We start from the raw sequence: 16,841 nt of genomic DNA, 5'->3' as shown, positions 1-16,841 counted from the left end.
TTCTTCACCAAATCGATTGCTCTTTTTGGGCCTCATCTGGCCCATAATAACTGTATTGTTATGGGCTTTCTGGCCTGTGTACTTTCAAATGGGCCGATAATAGCAAAGTTAGTGAAATTAATATATGAGTGAAATATCTATATTCTATCATTATAAATGTTTTATACATAAATAATATGTCAATGAATCAATCAAAGAGAATAATGTATCTCCTCATATTAGGAGATAATTTATCTCCTCTCGCCATTAAAAATGTGACATGTGTGTTGTGTTATGTTGTGATGACGAAAAAAACACAAGGGACAATGAAATTGGAATATGCTATTATATCCTGTGTTGAATATATAAGATTATCATAGTTTTATTATCTTTTATAGTTGGTTGGCAGTGATTGAGAGATAGATAAGTAAGAAGCAGCTAGCCATAAACACAGGCTGAGATTGAGATTTTCCACAACCTGTGGACCTAAACATTCATCAATCTATACATCACTCATCATCTCTTTTTTCCTCTCATAACTCACACAAACTCTTATTCTTCACTACACCAAGTGAAGAATTATTCATGGCTTCTTCTTCCTCTCTTCATCTATCTCAAGCTCTTTTAGCACGTGCTGTGCATGGCTGCTTCAACCCTTCTTCAGACCGTCTTTCACTCTCTACTTCCACTCTCTCCCTTCCACCATTTTCTACTCTCAGGTCACATTCTTCTTCCACTTCTTCACCATGCAAGACATATAGCTCCAACTCCTCACGTAGAAGGGTTGGTTCTGTTAGAGCCAGTGCTGTTGAGACATTGGACAAGACCACTGAAGTTTCTTTAGTTGAGAAATCCATCAACACTATCAGGTTCCTTTCTATTGATGCAGTTGAGAAGGCTAACTCAGGTCACCCTGGTCTTCCAATGGGTTGTGCTCCAATGGGTCATATACTCTATGATGAGATCATGAGGTATAATCCTAAAAACCCAACTTGGTTCAACCGTGACCGATTCGTTTTGTCTGCTGGACATGGCTGCATGCTCCAGTATGCTCTTCTTCACCTTGCTGGTTATGACAGTGTTCTGGTTACTCACTTTTCCTTCTCTTTCTTTTCATCTTATAGTGTATATTATCCATATCTCATGTTTCATATTTGTGATCTGTTCATGTCACCTGCATTTGTAATACTGTGATGTTCCATCTGTTTAATTTTTAGCATTGCATTGATTAGTGAAGTAATTTTGCTTACTTCTACAATTATCAATCATATTTTGACAAATAAGTAAAGATTGTTATTTTTTGTCTTACTATTAAAATAATTAAATCATACATGTCAAAATATCAGTGATAATTGTAGAATTTGATGGTGCATAATAGTACTTTAATTTGATGATATATCCCCACCAAAATTTTATATGATGTTCTAAACTGGATTTGTTGTGTTGGGTGGTTAAATAATAGGAGGAGGATTTGAAGAGTTTCAGACAATGGGGTAGCAGAACTCCTGGACATCCTGAGAACTTTGAGACAATTGGAATTGAAGTTACCACAGGTCAGATATCATTTCTCTCTAGTTTATGTTACCATGAATGAGCCTTTTCTTGTGTTCTGTTATCTTAATAGTCCTTTTAATTATATTTTGTTCAGGCCCTCTGGGTCAGGGGATTGCAAATGCTGTTGGATTGGCACTTGCTGAGAAGCACTTGGCTGCTCGATTTAACAAGCCTGATAGCGAGATTGTTGACCATTACACGTTGGCTTACTACATCTTAAGCTCTTTATCAGTGTCTAACTCGGCTCGCGTTTTACTGATGATGTTTGTTTTTCCTGCAGGTATGTTATATTGGGTGATGGTTGTCAAATGGAGGGAATTTCTAATGAAGCAGCCTCACTTGCTGGCCACTGGGGTCTAGGAAAGCTTATTGCTTTCTATGATGACAACCACATTTCCATTGATGGTGACACTGAAATTGCATTCACTGAGAGTGTTGATAAACGTTTCGAGGGACTTGGATGGCATGTAATTTGGGTAAAGAATGGAAATACGGGCTACGATGAAATTCGTGCAGCCATTAAGGAAGCAAAGACTGTCAAAGACAAACCAACTTTGATCAAGGTTAGTTACTTGAAATCATAGATTGAAGTAAATGGATTTATTTATCCAATCCATCATATATATGACCTGGGTTGATTATACTAATCAAAGTAGCTCAAAGTGATAGGTGAGAAAGTAAAACATTTTGATACCAATTGCTTTTTTGGGGGTATTATATCAGTTAGATTCAGCTTTGATATTGGTCATATCATATCGCTATTATTTTTTTGACAGGTAACCACTACCATCGGATACGGTTCTCCAAACAAGTCTAACTCCTACAGTGTTCACGGAAGTGCATTGGGTGCTAAAGAAGTGGATGCTACAAGGAAAAATCTTGGATGGCCATATGAGCCATTCCATGTTCCTGAAGATGTTAAAAAGTATGGATATGGATTTGGGGATATTTTTTGTTTAATGCCTGATATACTTGAGATTTTCTCATGGTCTTTAACGAAATACGCTTAACTATCCATAGGCATTGGAGTCGCCACACCCCTGAGGGCGCTGCAGTTGAAGCTGAATGGAATGCTAAGTTTGCTGAATATGAAAAGAAATACAAGGAGGAAGCTACAGAGCTAAAGTATATTATCAGTGGTGAATTCCCTGTTGGTTGGGAGAAAGCACTTCCGGTGAGTTAAAATGGCTAACTTATAGGTTCCGCTTGATCTCTATCTTGAGTATTTCCTTACTAGTTGCATGATAGCATAAACATAATGTCAAAAAAGTTTTAAAGTTTGTATTATATAGCATGCTTGTCATCACGCTTCTGCCTCATGCCTGCACATCCTTAAAAGATTTTAAGGTACATAAAACTTGACTCGTATCAAATCATGTTGAAATTTGATTTCAACTTTCAGACATACACTCCAGAGATCCCTGCTGATGCTACAAGAAATCTGTCTCAGCAAAATCTGAATGCCCTTGTTAAGGTTCTTCCTGGTCTGATTGGTGGCAGTGCAGATCTTGCCTCTTCCAACATGACCCTATTGAAATCCTTTGGTGATTTCCAAAAGGATACTCCTGAAGAGCGCAATATTAGATTTGGTGTTAGAGAACACGGAATGGGAGCAATTTGCAATGGTATTGCTCTTCACAGCCCTGGATTCATTCCGTACTGTGCAACTTTCTTTGTCTTCACTGACTACATGAGAGCTGCCATAAGGATTTCTGCCCTGTCTGAAGCTAGAGTTATTTATGTTATGACTCATGACTCGATTGGACTTGGTGAGGATGGCCCGACTCATCAGCCGATAGAGCATTTATCAAGCTTCCGAGCAATGCCAAATATTCTGATGCTACGTCCAGCTGATGGTAATGAAACTGCTGGATCATACAAAGTTGCCGTGGTTAACAGGAAGAGGCCCTCGATTATTGCACTCTCAAGGCAAAAGTTGCCTAACCTCGCAGGAACTTCTATTGAGGGAGTTGAGAAGGGTGGCTACACCATATCAGACAACTCATCAGGTAACAAGCCTGATGTTATTTTGATTGGAACTGGTTCTGAGTTGGAAATTGCTGCCGCTGCTGCCGAGGATCTAAGGAAGGAAGGGAAAGCTGTTAGAGTTGTTTCTTTTGTTAGCTGGGAACTTTTTGATGACCAATCAGATGAGTACAAGGAAAGTGTTCTCCCTGCTGCTGTAACAGCTAGAGTTAGCATTGAGGCAGCAACAACATTCGGTTGGGGAAAGATTGTTGGAAGCAAGGGAAAAGCCATCGGCATTGATCGATTTGGAGCAAGTGCTCCAGCAGGAAAAATATACAAGGAGTTTGGTATCACCAAGGAAGCTGTTATCGCTGCTGCCAAAGAACTTTCCTAGATCTATTGTTCCCCCTCCTTTTTTTCCTTTCTCGTTTATTACAGATCTGTTGCTTGATAAATCACCTTCGCCACAATAAGGAATATTAGATTGCTCTTGCATATGATAATCAGAGGAGAAACATAAATTAAAGGATGAGTTGAATTGAAGAAGTTGTATGAATTTGTAACAACTATTTTGGCTGGTGAATTTTGCACTGTGATGTAGTTGAATTCAGTGATCCTCACTCTATCACTTGTTTAAATATCGTCAGATATGGCTTCTTGGAAGAATTATATCCTTCTCTAATGCTTTTATTTCAAGGATCTAGTTTAAATCTTTACTATATTCTTTTGTCTGAAAAGGCAGGATTAGATTAAAAAAATTGCTAGAAATTTTACTTAATCAGTGTAGGTAAGTATTTGAAATCAGACAAATCTAAATCCTTGTTCTTTGGATAATGTATGTTCCAGAACTTTGATCTTGAAATGTTGCCTTTGGGTAAGGAACTAATCCATTTGGGGGTTCGTGACTGGGAGTAGATATTATAGCATTAGTTCTGATAAAATAAGAAATAGAAGACTTCTATAATTCCCTTCCTAACTTCCTTGAATTCATTGTTCCTGATTCTAGCTTTTGAGAGAGAATTAGAAATGAAGAATAACATGTAAGAATATTTGTAAGAGTTAAGCATTCTTTTACAAATTGTATAGACACAAACACAACTAGGTAACTAAATTTATATTGTGAACCTATAAATAATTTGACAAATATAAAATGAAGTATATACTGGTGTACATTTCAACAGTGGATAAAAATAATGAGTTTATCCACACACACTCACATCAGTTTATGTTTATAAGACTACAACTAATCCTACCTCCTATTCTGCACCAATACACTCTAATTCAGTCACCTCAGATACTATAATTTGAGGTTATGTGCACCTTGGAGTTGTGCATGCAACATTGCTAGATCAAGATTTTTTTTGTAGATTGCCCTTGTTTCTATCCATGCTGAATAAAAGGTGTGCATACACTAGTTCGTTCCACGTGTCGGGAACACCAGGAAGACACCAGTGGCTACAATCCTGGTGTTTGAGCATATAACTTTTTGTCTCTTCAGTCATATTAAAGCTTCTGTACATGGAAGGATGCGCATCGATACGAAAGTCGGTCATTTTAGTGATGTTCAAGTAGAAGACTGGATGCTTCATTTCCTTAATTACTGACTCGATGGTTCTCATCATTGAAGGTTGCTCTGACAAATCAGACTCGTTTTTCATTGGTTCAGTCTCATTCTCACACCGGCCACCGGAATCCCACTCAGCACCCCTGTATATAGCAGTAAAGGTGATCATATAATAGAGTCATAAATCAAAAGCATTAGCTGAACAAAGTGCTCTCATATTTTACCTGAAGTGAGAAGGAGAATAACCCCTGAAGAAAACTTTAGTTTTGTTAGGATCAACATTGGTATCCACCCATCTTGACCATGTCGACAAAGCTTTATGAAATGCTTCCTCAACATTCAGTTTTCCATGGATGTAGTCTCCTTCTTGATAGTATTCCTTCCTGCAAGTTGCATATAAACTTTCTCATCTTAATTTTCCACTAAATCTAAATCATTTTCAATTGAGTAGAAAGATCATGCATTGATCTATAATCTTGTCTGTCGGAAACATGCGCGGAATAGATATCACTTCTACCAACAAAAAGGGAGAAAGAAAAGCAACATTACCCTTCAGTTCTTTTTTCATGAGTCCACCAGTGACCTGTGTTGAAGATCAAAATATCTGCATCTTTGTACTTATCACAAGATCTCTCAACCAAATCAAGCCGGAGTGTTTCTTTCATTGTTCCTTTCTGGTCTGGAATCTCCCACTCTTGAACAAGAAACGGCGAACGAAAGAACTCAATTGAACAATTGTAATCCTGTTCAATCATTAACCAACAAGTACTTAAATTTGATCACTGATATTTATTTAGCTGTAAGAAATAGCAGTACTAGCTAACTACATAAAAATAAATGGGAATATATATATATATATATATATAAAGAATCTCATCTTGAACATAATGAGGGAGTAAAATAGTTATATCTTACTGTGAAGATAAAAGAGTAAGATCCTTCTGTTCGAAATTCTTCTCTGCCAGAGACTTCAAAAACTTTGCTCTTATCCTCCACTGAATTTCTAAGAGCACAAACAAGAGATTCCCACATATTCCTATTGAGAGAATCACCAACAAAGACTAAACGTTTTCCTCTCAGTAAATCCAACATGTCCTTCCCATTTAACCTGCATTAAAAAAGAATCAAAAGCTACAACAGTGCAAACAGAATTCACCACTCTATGCTCTCTTAGAAAAATTAGCTGTCTTTCAAAGTTCTAAATTGCGGGCATGGTCACGTTATGTTTTTACCACAATTGTAAACAAAAATGCAGTTGAGGAGACTTCTAAAACCATAATTTCAATTGCATACCGCAGTTTCGAACGTAGACTAACTATAGTTGAAATCTAGAAACATGGCTTTGGGCTAATTATTAGCTTTGGCATATTTTCATGCACTTTATTTTGAGTCCTCCCTAGACATATATATTGCTGACATGACTTCAGGAAAGTAAAAATAACCTTGGAATATTGCAATTCTTGGGTTGCCACCGGAACTTCTCGAAAAGGTTGCTACTCCTACCATTGAGGACACAGTTAAAAGGTTCATCTATTAAGGGACAAGAGCCAGCTTTGTAAAGTGGGTATGAATCATCTCTAACCCATGACCCTTCAAAAAAATCACAATCCTTCAACTTCCTCCAATCTTTTCTTTTCAAATGCATTCCCTTTTGAGGAGAATGATGCTTTCTTTTTTTGTTATGCTTTGGTTTGACCAGCCCAGAACCTTCCTTTCTAGAAATCTGAGAAGAACCATGATCATCTACTTTTGCACTGTTTTCAGAACTTTTATCATGAGTAATGCTGGCATTAACACTATTAACATTGACACTAGTATCATTATGGTGTGAGGGTTCAGAAAAGGAAGAGATATTGGTGGTGAAAAAGTGAGCAAAATGATGATATGCACGTGAAGAATTATTATTATTATTATTATTATTTGAGAATCTAGTAGGAGGAACATAATAGCCAGAAGGATTCAGAACAAGGAACAACATACACAAAACAGAAGCACATGCAAAACCATAAGCAAAACCTACTCCTCCTTTAGGAGAAGAAAAAAATAGCATGGAGTCTGTTCTTGTAAGCACACGGTTCCCTGAACCATGTGATGAATCAACCATTATGGTGCCTCCTACACCAGACATGTTATGTAGGAAGGGGTAAAAAAATGAGAACAAAACCACATGAATGGGTTATATATAATAGTAAGGTTCTTATTCTGTTTTTGGAGATATTAACATAGTACGTGTCTTTTTTTGTAACTTATCAATGAGGAAAAAAAGGAGGATACAGAGAAATTTATGTTCAAGCCGTTTTAGTAGTTTCATATGTAACTAAAACCGGCCAAGATTATATGGCCATATTAAGTAATGTTATAACATGTTTAAACAGCAAACAAATTTCTAATAATAAAGAATTTGGAGAAGAAGGGGTTTTGTTATTATGTTTTTGTTTTAATGTGTTCATATTTTGGAAAATTATAATTTTACACCCTTTTTTTCAGTGTTTATTCAGGCCTACTTTATAAACATTATATTTATGTGTTACAACCTTGTTAATTATGTTTCAACAATGAGTGTTGGACCGAATCTGTGTGTATCCATGCTTCTCCTTTTGTCATATGTACAAGGAAAACCATAGTATAGTAAGCTTGGGATATACTAAACCTATGATAAAAACAAGTTGTAACATATCTTGAAAACAATGAAAACAAAATTAGACCATCTTCTTAGTGAACTAGTGTGCAGAGAAATGTTACTATTAAACATTTGAATCATTTAGGCATCATCTTCAAGTTCCTGTGTGATACTAAAATGCAAGCCTAATTATATTATGGGATTTTGACCCCATTTATGTTCCATGAATTTTGGGTGCCTGTTACATGCTGAATTTTATGAAGTAGAAGTTAGCATCAACTACATTATACGTCTCAGAAATAGATCTAAGAAAGACATAATTTCTTCTTAAATGCTCATTTTAAGCCTACAGAACCACCAACCAGACAAACTACGAAAACATCAAGGAAGAATGTGTCTGACATTCACGAAATTCGTGAGTCGATATATAAATAGCATCCTCCAAACATGAACTTGAGGCTTAAGAGAGACCAATAACTTCTCCGGTTGTTGTATCAAGATCAATGTCATAGAAGCATGGTCTTGTTGGAAGCCCTGGCATTGTACTCATTGTTCCAACTAAAGGATAAATAAATCCAGCTCCTATACTTGCTCTTACATCCCTTATTGGTAAGATAAATCCAGATGGAGCTCCCTTCACTGCAGCGTTATCCGAGAAAGAGTACTGTGTCTTAGCCATGCAGATTGGAAGTCCTGAAAATCCTTGCTTGGTATACATCTCAATCTGCTTCTCAGCCTGGTTAGAAGATGAGAATGCCATTAGGTATCAAAACTCAAAAATGAGTGTCCATTACACAGTAAAAAAACGAAGAATTTTTGTGTTTGCATTCAATTGATTAGGAATATAAAAGAGGGTAATATTGTGCTGAAGTTAAAGTAAATTGTCATAACCATATAAGAGATGAGATCACCTGCTCTGAATACTCAACGCCACTGGCTCCATAGGACTTTGCTATTGCCTCTATTTTCTCTTTTATACCTGCTTCCAGAGGATATAGGAACTTCAATGGCTGTGCTACATTCTCACAAGCTTTTTGAACTGCAATGCCCAAGTCAACCTGAATCATGACAAAGCAAACCTCGGCAAGTAGTAAATACCATTTCTAACAGAAATTGTATCCTTTTACATGCATGCATATAAACTAAATTCTGCTGCTAATTGTAGCCATGAAGTTGTTCCATTTGCTTAAAATTTGAAGTCTAAACCATGTGATAGATAAATTTGTAAGCACCGTTGAGTTACTTGATCCAATACAAAATTTAAAAGGTATGACGGTAACTAAGCAGGCATGTGAATGGTTTTAATGGAATAATGGGCTAATGAGGCAACTTGATAATCAGTTCATCAAGCAGGTTAAAAAATGCAGAAGGCATGGAGTAAAATTTTATATTCAAATATCCTAAGCATAACTTAATCAACAGCGGTATATTGATTCTTGTGTTCCTCTGTTTTCTCCTTTGTACTTATGGTTATAAATATTCCATACTTTTGTGCCAAGGTAAAAGGTAGATCTGGCTTCTATGTTAGCTAAATAAAATCCAAGACTTGTGAAGTAAGAACTTACTGCTCCTCTGCCACCATGGGCATGATGGTCAGAAATTACAGCATCGTAAGCCCCAGCAGCTAAAGATGCATTTCTAACTGCATTTAGTTCAGCTTCAGTGTCGGTTGAAAACTTGTTGATAGCAACTAAGACATTCACACCATAAGCTTTTGTATTTGCGATATGTCGAGCCAGATTCTCACAACCAGCCTCAACCAGAGCAACATTTTCTGTCAAATATGCATGGTCAAGAGGTTTACCCGCAGCAACTGCTGGCCCTCCACCGTGCATTTTTAGCGCCCTTATTGTTGCCACAATAATTGCACATTGAGGTTTCAAACCACTATATCGACACTTAATGTTCATAAACTTTTCAGTTCCAATATCAGCACCAAAACCAGCTTCAGTAACTACATATCCACCTGGTCCCACCAATTTTAGTGCAATCCTATCAGCCACAATTGAAGAATTCCCAGGAGCAATATTTGCAAAAGGACCTGCATGAACAAGGACAGGAGTTCCTTCCAGAGTCTGCATAAGGGTCGGGTTAATTGCATCCTTCATTAAAACCGTTAAAGCACCTCCAACGCCTAGATCATCAGCAGTTACAGGGTCACCACTCTTGCTATTTCCGATTACCATCTTCCCAAGCCTCTCTCGCATATCAGCTAAGGATGTTGTCAGCGCCAGAACAGCCATGATCTCACTAGCAACTGAAATATCAAATGCTGTTTCTCTTACCATTCCTTTCTCATCTGGTCCCTGGCCAACAGTAATCTTTCTCAAGAATCGGTCATTGATGTCCATTACTCTCCTCCACGTAATTGCATTTTGATCAATATCAAGCCTAGCAAATTTATTTACTTCTTCTGGTGTAAGATCATCTGGGTTGGTTTTTGAAATACCAAGCTTATTAAGACGACTAAACATGACATCACTAAATCTCCTTTTTCCTTCTTTATTTGGAGGACATAACCGGTTAAAAAGAGCCTTATCTGACTGTGTCGACTCATGGAACATTCGGGTATCAATTGCAGCTGCTAGAAGATTGTTAGCTGCAGTTATAGCATGAATGTCTCCTGTTAGATGAAGATTGAACTCATCCATGGGAATCACTTGGCTATAACCACCACCAGCTGCTCCTCCTTTGATTCCAAAAGTAGGTCCTTGTGATGGTTGACGGACACAGGTAACAACCTAGCAAAGAAATGACATGGATTATATCCAGCATAAACTTGACATGTGGCTTAAATTGCAATTTTCCACTAATTTCATGGAACCACATAAGAGAGAAAGACCTAAATGATGAATTAACCATTCCCACATACAATCATCTGATGACTATACCGGAAAAAAACAACATGGGAAAATACTTCCAGAAAAGAGTGAAAAGATTTGTTTCTTTTGGATAAATTAAATGTTCAGAGATTTCAAAATAAATCCACTGACCCCATGCTGAAACAGCCCAAGCAAGGATATCCTAAGAAGATCTAGAGACTTAATGTTATTAAGTGTGCCTTTATGATTAACAATACATGAGGCATAGGATAGTAAACAAATAAATAATACTTAAAAAGGTTTCAGACCAATTCACTAATTAATAGTTTACCATCAATTTGATGCAAAGTCTGCAGGCATCACTTCTTGGAACAGAAGTAAATATTATTAGAAGACATATTTAGAGTTAAGAAACTTCAGAATACCCATTCAGTATCTGAGAAATAGGTAGTACAATGGCACATAGGTAGAAGAAGATAAGAAAGGGGTTACCTTTTTATCAAGATAAGCACCCAAAGCTTGACAGAGCCCTACTGTAGTGGTAGATTTGCCTTCTCCAAGAGGGGTTGGAGTAATCCCTCCAACCACAACATAATACCCATCTTTTGATTCTTTCAGTTCATCAAGAACTGACAGCAAAACCTACACAACAAAATCACTCTTCAATTAAGCCAAAAAAGGCTGCAATGTAATATCAATGCCATCAGCCAAAATCATTCATAATTTGTCAACCACAAGAGATATGTCCAGACACATCTTCACTAAGGAGAGAGAAAGAAAAGCATCATAACAAGTAACACTAAGTTATCAATCTTCTACTTATATTATAATATATAGGTGATGCTTATAATAGAAAACGTTACACCTATCTATCTTATAATATAATACTAAGTACTTCAGTAGAAAATAAATAACTGGATCTGGATGTTACAAACCAGTAACACAGTAACATGCATGCAAAAGACAAACATAAGTCCTAAGCAGTAGTCATATTTAGGGGAATGAGAATCATTCCTCCAAGCTAAGGTATAACCACATGGGTAGGGTACCTGATAATTACCAAATAATTGAAATCCAAAAAGAACTTCCAATTTTAAATGATATCTATTCCTACAAATTTTAAATGATATAAGATTCAAATTTAACACCTTTTTTAAGTAATCATCACCCCTAATCCCTACAACAAATCCAAGTGTTAGAAAGTAAAGGGAACTAATGCATGTGAAGAAAAAACAACAGGGTAAACAAAAAAAAGAGAAGAAACCCAAAAAAATTATACCTTGGCCTTATATTTTCCGTAAAGGTCATAATGATTAGGAGTGAGATTAAGGTCGTTGGCAATCTCAGATATATGAATAGGTTCAACAGAATTAGCAATATCTATGTCTGCTGGAACAGGAGACACAACTTGTACTTTCCTAAGTGTCTTTGATGGACTCATTGTTTTTGAAGAATTGTTAGTCTCAGTTAAACAAAGAGAACCTCTGATTCTGAATCTGAAAACAGTGGTTGATGTTTTTGTTTGACGAGGAACAATGGGTTTGGAAAGGAAACTGTGTACGTAGATGCCATGTTGTGTACTCATTTTATCTTATCACGTGTGAACTTGTTTTTGTAATTATTTGTATCTTTACTTATATCAGAGATGAAGTAGTGTATCTATTGTATTTGGATGGTTTGGAACAAAATGGAATAAGAAGATGAGAGCATTATACAAAGTATGTTTTTTGGTTGAACCAATATTTGATGCAAAAGGTAAGATGATATAGAATATATGCAAATGGTAACCAAGGTAAGGTGGCAAAGGAATGTGAGTGATATGGTGGAGGTGGCACAGTGATATGGTGGAGGTGGCAACATAGGTAATTATGGTGCTGATTGTTACAAATATAATAAAGGCAAAAAATGGATGAGTATTTTCAGAATATGAATGTAGCAATTTCTTTCTTGATCTATTCAACACTATATCTATAGAGTTTAAAATTTATGTACATCATCTATCATTGATTTAATGACAATATAAGAAAGGCTTATACTATATGTGTATACATACTAAATTCATAATTATATAGTAACCAATTTATCAGCATTACTTGTTGGATATCAATTTGATTTTATTAAAAGATACCTTTTCAACCTTTTTTTCTATTTTTGTTATTTTAAAAAAAAATTCGTATTGATTTTTTGACAAAATTGAATATTCACATGCTTATTGTAATTGAGATTTAATTTATAGTGAGAAATTATGTAAATATATGAATATTTAATAGGGATAACTTAATCTACACATATTCAACTTTTACTTCACTTATTGATTTATTAAATCAAATCACGTCCATAACTTTAAACTTTAAACATCAATTTTTTTTGCAATCAGACTAAGTAAATTATATTAGAATGAAGAAAACCTACAACATGTTTACATACATAAAGGATAATTTTGTGTACTTACAATAATAGCCAAAGTTATATTTATGGCTCTGGTCACACAACAAGGCATAGTAAATCAGCAACAACAAAAAAGTTGAACCCCAAAAAAAAGCAAATAAGATGCTGATTACATGCTGCATAATCAACTTACTACAAATCTTTCAGGATTTAATAACTTGAATGAAGATGAGTTGCATGAACATTTACTTGGTAAACTACATAAAGAAGCTTGTGTAGCTACTCTTGCTGGATGTATTTGCACAATGTTTAAAATATACAAGACACTCTGGAAATCTAAACGGTCTGCATGAATATTTTATTATTGTAGCATTGAAAATTGGACATTTTTGGAATGCCTCAACCAAGTGTTACAAAACTTTCACTATGAGCAGGTCCAGGGAAGGGTTGAACCCATGAGCAAAAAAATATAAGCAACAAATCTTGCATATTCTGTACTAGGAGTTGATTACCAATGCAGTCACTAGCTGTGTTAACTAAGTGGAGAATGTTCCTTCTAGCCATTGTGCCACAATGCAGCATTAGCAAGCTATTGTTGTGTTCAAACAAACTACTGCATAGGACGCAGTACAGTGAATAACAGATTAACATTTTATAAGGAACAAGCTACACACAAGTGAGTTTATGAAGCAGCGTGACAAGGAAAACTTTACCTTCTAAGAGTTTGGAAGTAGCCGCCCATTGTACATCTTATCAAGCAGTTTCTTTGCATCAGGCCTCCTTAGCAAACCTTTATTGTTCGGTAAACCAGTTCCTAAACAAACTGGGCAGACAAGCTTTCCCCGACCTGTAATTTACAAATATTACTAATCAATGAACGATCACATAGGTTAATTGCATATGGCAATACTACAAAATGATGTCAAATTTGGACACATTAAAGCGTGGCAATAGGAGAGAAAATTGACCCAACCCCTTGCTTGAAAGACTTCAAGTTTTGGTAACTTCCTGTGGGTGGAATGACAGTTTTCATACTGTTAAGATTCCAATTATGTTTTTTGGAAGTTCCAGTAGAATGGAATTATTGGAATTGGGATGGAATGAGTGCCACTCCATCCTAATTCTTAAAAACCAAACAATGGTATCCAAGACTATTCCGTCTCTTGCCACAGATTCAAACATATCCTTAAGAAAGAGAGGGGCAGCTCACTCTACTTTATTGACTCAAATGTCATTGACTGATGAAATGAAATTAACAGCAATTTCTGAAAATACTTGAATAGTTCAAATCAGACCATTATATTACCATTACCTCCTATAGCTAACAAAAATGAAGGAATCAAGTAGAAACTGGACTCTGTACCATAACAATTTGGACATTCTGTAAACTCATAAACATCTTTTGCTCGCTTCCTGTTCAGGGCCTTCCATTTTCCTGTACCACCACACATATCACCTAAATGAAAAATAAACGTCTAATGGATCAAAGTAAGTTAAAAAACTGTGGAAATTTTACAATCAACTGTTCCTAAATACTCAAGAAAACTCACATCATTGATAAAGTGTATAACATATGATACCAGGAATAATAGAGAAACACCCTTTACTGATTCATTTAGCATCTTGGTTTATTAGATATTCTTCAACTTAGTTTAATTATATATTCTTTAACTTGAGGATGGTTGAGATGTAAGTCTCATATTATCTGTTTCACTCTCTTGGGTGTGGTTTAAATACCTATTGGACATCTACGATCCAATTGGTTTTGAGATAGAACTTTAACATGATATCAGAGCCCGAATGCAACTCTCTGATTGTCATGGACCAAAAAAGATGCATTATGCATTTTCGTCATGATTCAAAGGTAACTCATCACTGTATGGTCTGGTAGGCCTCTATGGTGAGGCATGTTGGGAAGTAAGTCCACATTACCTACCTCATTCTCTTGAGTGTAGTTTAAATACATATTAAGTTATTTCTCTCATCGCCAATTGATTTTGGCTTTTGAGATGGAACCTTAACTGAGATTTCAATGTGTCTCCGATATTGTGAATTGCTTATGATTTTCTAGGTCATTGTACAGTTGCAATAAGGTTATGCCTCTTAAAAAAACAAGTTTCTACGACTTTTTTACAATTGTAGAAATTTCATTTCACTTGTTAGAAGAGTACTGTGCAATGGAATTCATCATGTCATGTATAACTTACATAGCACGGCACCACTTCCCTGGCAATTTCTGCACCCGGGTTTTTCCATTGCATCAGCAGCATTGGCCTTTGGAACCAAAACAGGTGTCACAGAAGCAGTTAATAGAGCTAGAGTTGAAGGCAAAATTGTGAGGCAGTGGCGCCTGGAAACTGTTACTGGAAGTTCCTGCATTGAATGAAAGGATTAACTTTTTTTTTTACAACTTGTATTCACTTACCGGATTCATTAAGCTTGATTATATTAAGCATACCTATACCAATAAAATAGAAACAGGCAATCAGAGCCCAAATCTTTGCATAGCTAATTTCAGTGAAATGATATATGCTTACTAACTCTGTCATTAGTCAAATAATGATACCCATGCTTCATCACAAAGCTTAGGCTCTATTTTACAAAACTCCCTCCAAGTAGTTAAACAACATTTCAAATTGATAGTTTTCTAGTTAGATTATTTGTTTGACAACCAACAAGGCGTTAATTTATTGGTGTAAGGCCACATTGGATTAATGTGAGTAACACTTATTGGAATGATTAATTCTGTACCCATAGGGTGAGAGAATACCTTGCTTATACAAAAAACAAACTTATTTGTTTGACAAATAAAGGTATACAACTATCTAAAATTTTAAATAATATAAATGGAAATGTAATATTGGTTTGGATCATAACATTTTCAATTTACTAGAAAATAAAAGGACAAAAATAAGAAAGTAATTATTAATAACTTTCCACATCATGCAACATAAACAGGCAATGCAATACAGCAAATACAGAAAAATGATTACTTTATGAATAATTAACATTAACAAGAGTCCCCAAAAAAACAGCAGAGTGTTAGGACTTTAGCTCACGAGGAGAACCAAAAGACTAGTTTATTAGGTGGGAGAGCCACATGATTTAAGTACCACATTGAGTTTGTTATTCTCCTCAATGTGGGGCTCCTAACATTGCCGCCCCCTTTAAGGACTGACGTCCATGGCGGCTTTCATTGCATCGGCACTAACCTGATGGTAGTCCTTTCTCTTTTGGCGGCTTCACTCAGTATTCGGTAATATAGCTTAATCCAGCGGTTAGGAACACCAACGGTTAGGACTTAAGCCCACGAGAGTCCAACCCAAAAGACTAGTCGTTTAGGTGCTAGAACCTCATGGCTTAAGTACGACATTGGTAATTTCTAATATGAATGGATAGTACTCAAAATAATGGATGATGTTATGTTGGTTTGACTCAATCACTAACCTTTGATGGAATGGGCGAATTGTCATTTTGTTGAATTGATTTAACAACATGGAGATGCAGTGCTACTTTTCCCTTTCCTGATAAGAAAATACAAGAGAAACAGAATTTAAATCAAATTATATAAGAAATGTTTCCCCACTAAAAATGGAATTATATAAAACTTGTAAGTTGAATGGTTAAATGACATGGTGAGATTATAATAAAAGATGAAAAACTGACTCGGGTGTTTATGCGTTGAAGGAAAGCATAGAGGAATGGCGGACGCAGAGGTAGAAGCCATTACCAACTTTCTTCGTTGGGACTGGAATGCGTGAAACAAGTGAACCGGGTAAGGATAAGGATACGTGTTCTCTTTTCAATGTTTTTATACTTTGCACATGTCTTTAATATTTTGTCATGTGAATAAAAAAAATAGAAACAAAAAATCACATTTTGATTGGTTTAAAATATAAAATAAGATATCATTTGAAACAGGTGATCTTAATTAATTTAATAACTT

At 35.8% G+C, this 16,841-nt stretch overlaps 4 protein-coding genes across 10 annotated transcripts in view; 1 reads left to right on the top strand and 3 right to left on the bottom strand.

Annotated features, from left to right (window-relative positions):
• Nucleotides 384–16,841, top strand: part of LOC109335782 (transketolase, chloroplastic-like) — a 27,721-nt gene continuing 11,263 nt past the window's right edge. For 2 of the 5 annotated variants that reach the window (XM_019571962.1, XM_019571963.1), the window contains exons 1-7: nucleotides 385–1,065; nucleotides 1,442–1,532; nucleotides 1,628–1,733; nucleotides 1,814–2,096; nucleotides 2,310–2,458; nucleotides 2,554–2,707; nucleotides 2,936–3,928. In XM_019571962.1, the coding sequence (XP_019427507.1) occupies nucleotides 565–1,065; nucleotides 1,442–1,532; nucleotides 1,628–1,733; nucleotides 1,814–2,096; nucleotides 2,310–2,458; nucleotides 2,554–2,707; nucleotides 2,936–3,895 (2,244 nt within the window). In that variant the 5' untranslated portion in view covers nucleotides 385–564 and the 3' untranslated portion in view covers nucleotides 3,896–3,928. Of the gene's footprint in view, nucleotides 1,066–1,441; nucleotides 1,533–1,627; nucleotides 1,734–1,813; nucleotides 2,097–2,309; nucleotides 2,459–2,553; nucleotides 2,708–2,935; nucleotides 4,168–15,293; nucleotides 15,319–16,841 lie in introns of those variants that run through there. The other 3 variants (XM_019571964.1, XM_019571965.1, XM_019571961.1) reach the window with 3 other exon arrangements.
• LOC109335784 (protein trichome birefringence-like 1) lies at nucleotides 4,555–7,246 on the bottom strand. Of its 2 annotated transcripts, XM_019571970.1 has the most exons (6): nucleotides 6,870–7,246; nucleotides 6,508–6,839; nucleotides 5,981–6,173; nucleotides 5,615–5,808; nucleotides 5,290–5,448; nucleotides 4,555–5,208 (listed from the first exon to the last, which is right to left on the bottom strand). In XM_019571970.1, exons 1-6 carry the CDS (start codon nucleotides 7,191–7,193, stop codon nucleotides 4,851–4,853), a joined length of 1,560 nt encoding a protein of 519 aa, XP_019427515.1. In that variant the 5' UTR covers nucleotides 7,194–7,246; the 3' UTR covers nucleotides 4,555–4,850. The 2 variants fall into 2 exon arrangements, with proteins under 2 accessions (XP_019427515.1, XP_019427514.1); XM_019571969.1 differs by having other exon boundaries at nucleotides 6,508–7,246.
• On the bottom strand, nucleotides 7,826–12,255 carry LOC109335783 (formate--tetrahydrofolate ligase-like). Of its 2 annotated transcripts, XM_019571967.1 has the most exons (6): nucleotides 12,164–12,255; nucleotides 11,787–12,104; nucleotides 11,000–11,149; nucleotides 9,251–10,426; nucleotides 8,597–8,743; nucleotides 7,826–8,421 (listed from the first exon to the last, which is right to left on the bottom strand). In XM_019571967.1, the coding sequence occupies exons 2-6, from the start codon at nucleotides 12,090–12,092 to the stop codon at nucleotides 8,146–8,148; spliced, it is 2,055 nt and encodes a 684-aa protein (XP_019427512.1). In that variant the 5' UTR covers nucleotides 12,093–12,104; nucleotides 12,164–12,255; the 3' UTR covers nucleotides 7,826–8,145. The 2 variants fall into 2 exon arrangements, with proteins under 2 accessions (XP_019427512.1, XP_019427511.1); XM_019571966.1 differs by having other exon boundaries at nucleotides 11,787–12,245.
• On the bottom strand, nucleotides 13,065–16,666 carry LOC109335785 (protein EMBRYO SAC DEVELOPMENT ARREST 3, chloroplastic). The gene is made up of 6 exons (XM_019571971.1): nucleotides 16,562–16,666; nucleotides 16,343–16,419; nucleotides 15,103–15,268; nucleotides 14,208–14,351; nucleotides 13,609–13,742; nucleotides 13,065–13,508 (listed from the first exon to the last, which is right to left on the bottom strand). Exons 1-5 carry the CDS (start codon nucleotides 16,620–16,622, stop codon nucleotides 13,612–13,614), a joined length of 579 nt encoding a protein of 192 aa, XP_019427516.1. The 5' UTR covers nucleotides 16,623–16,666; the 3' UTR covers nucleotides 13,065–13,508; nucleotides 13,609–13,611.

This window comes from Lupinus angustifolius, chromosome LG20 (assembly GCF_001865875.1).
Source record: "Lupinus angustifolius cultivar Tanjil chromosome LG20, LupAngTanjil_v1.0, whole genome shotgun sequence".
NCBI lineage: Eukaryota > Viridiplantae > Streptophyta > Magnoliopsida > Fabales > Fabaceae > Lupinus > Lupinus angustifolius.
Note: the sequence above shows the minus strand (reverse complement) of the source record. Positions and strands in the feature narration are given on the sequence as shown.

What these genes read in the sequence shown, in the direction of transcription:
- LOC109335784 (XM_019571969.1), bottom strand. Translation starts at nt 7,193, where the DNA reads ATGTCTGGTGTAGGAGGCACCATAATGGTTGATTCATCACATGGTTCA. An exon ending in CTTACTCTTTTATCTTCACA is followed by an intron (nt 5,809 to 5,980) that starts GTAAGATATAAC and finishes ATGATTGAACAG; the next exon opens with GATTACAATTGTTCAATTGA. An exon ending in CATGAAAAAAGAACTGAAGG is followed by an intron (nt 5,449 to 5,614) that starts GTAATGTTGCTT and finishes TGCAACTTGCAG; the next exon opens with GAAGGAATACTATCAAGAAG.
- LOC109335783 (XM_019571967.1), bottom strand. Translation starts at nt 12,092, where the DNA reads ATGAGTACACAACATGGCATCTACGTACACAGTTTCCTTTCCAAACCC. An exon ending in GTGCTTATCTTGATAAAAAG is followed by an intron (nt 10,427 to 10,999) that starts GTAACCCCTTTC and finishes TTTCTTTGCTAG; the next exon opens with GTTGTTACCTGTGTCCGTCA. An exon ending in CCCATGGTGGCAGAGGAGCA is followed by an intron (nt 8,744 to 9,250) that starts GTAAGTTCTTAC and finishes GTCATGATTCAG; the next exon opens with GTTGACTTGGGCATTGCAGT.
- LOC109335785 (XM_019571971.1), bottom strand. Translation starts at nt 16,622, where the DNA reads ATGGCTTCTACCTCTGCGTCCGCCATTCCTCTATGCTTTCCTTCAACG. An exon ending in TTCAACGCATAAACACCCGA is followed by an intron (nt 16,420 to 16,561) that starts GTCAGTTTTTCA and finishes TTTTCTTATCAG; the next exon opens with GAAAGGGAAAAGTAGCACTG. An exon ending in GGGAAGTGGTGCCGTGCTAT is followed by an intron (nt 14,352 to 15,102) that starts GTAAGTTATACA and finishes TTTTTCATTTAG; the next exon opens with GTGATATGTGTGGTGGTACA.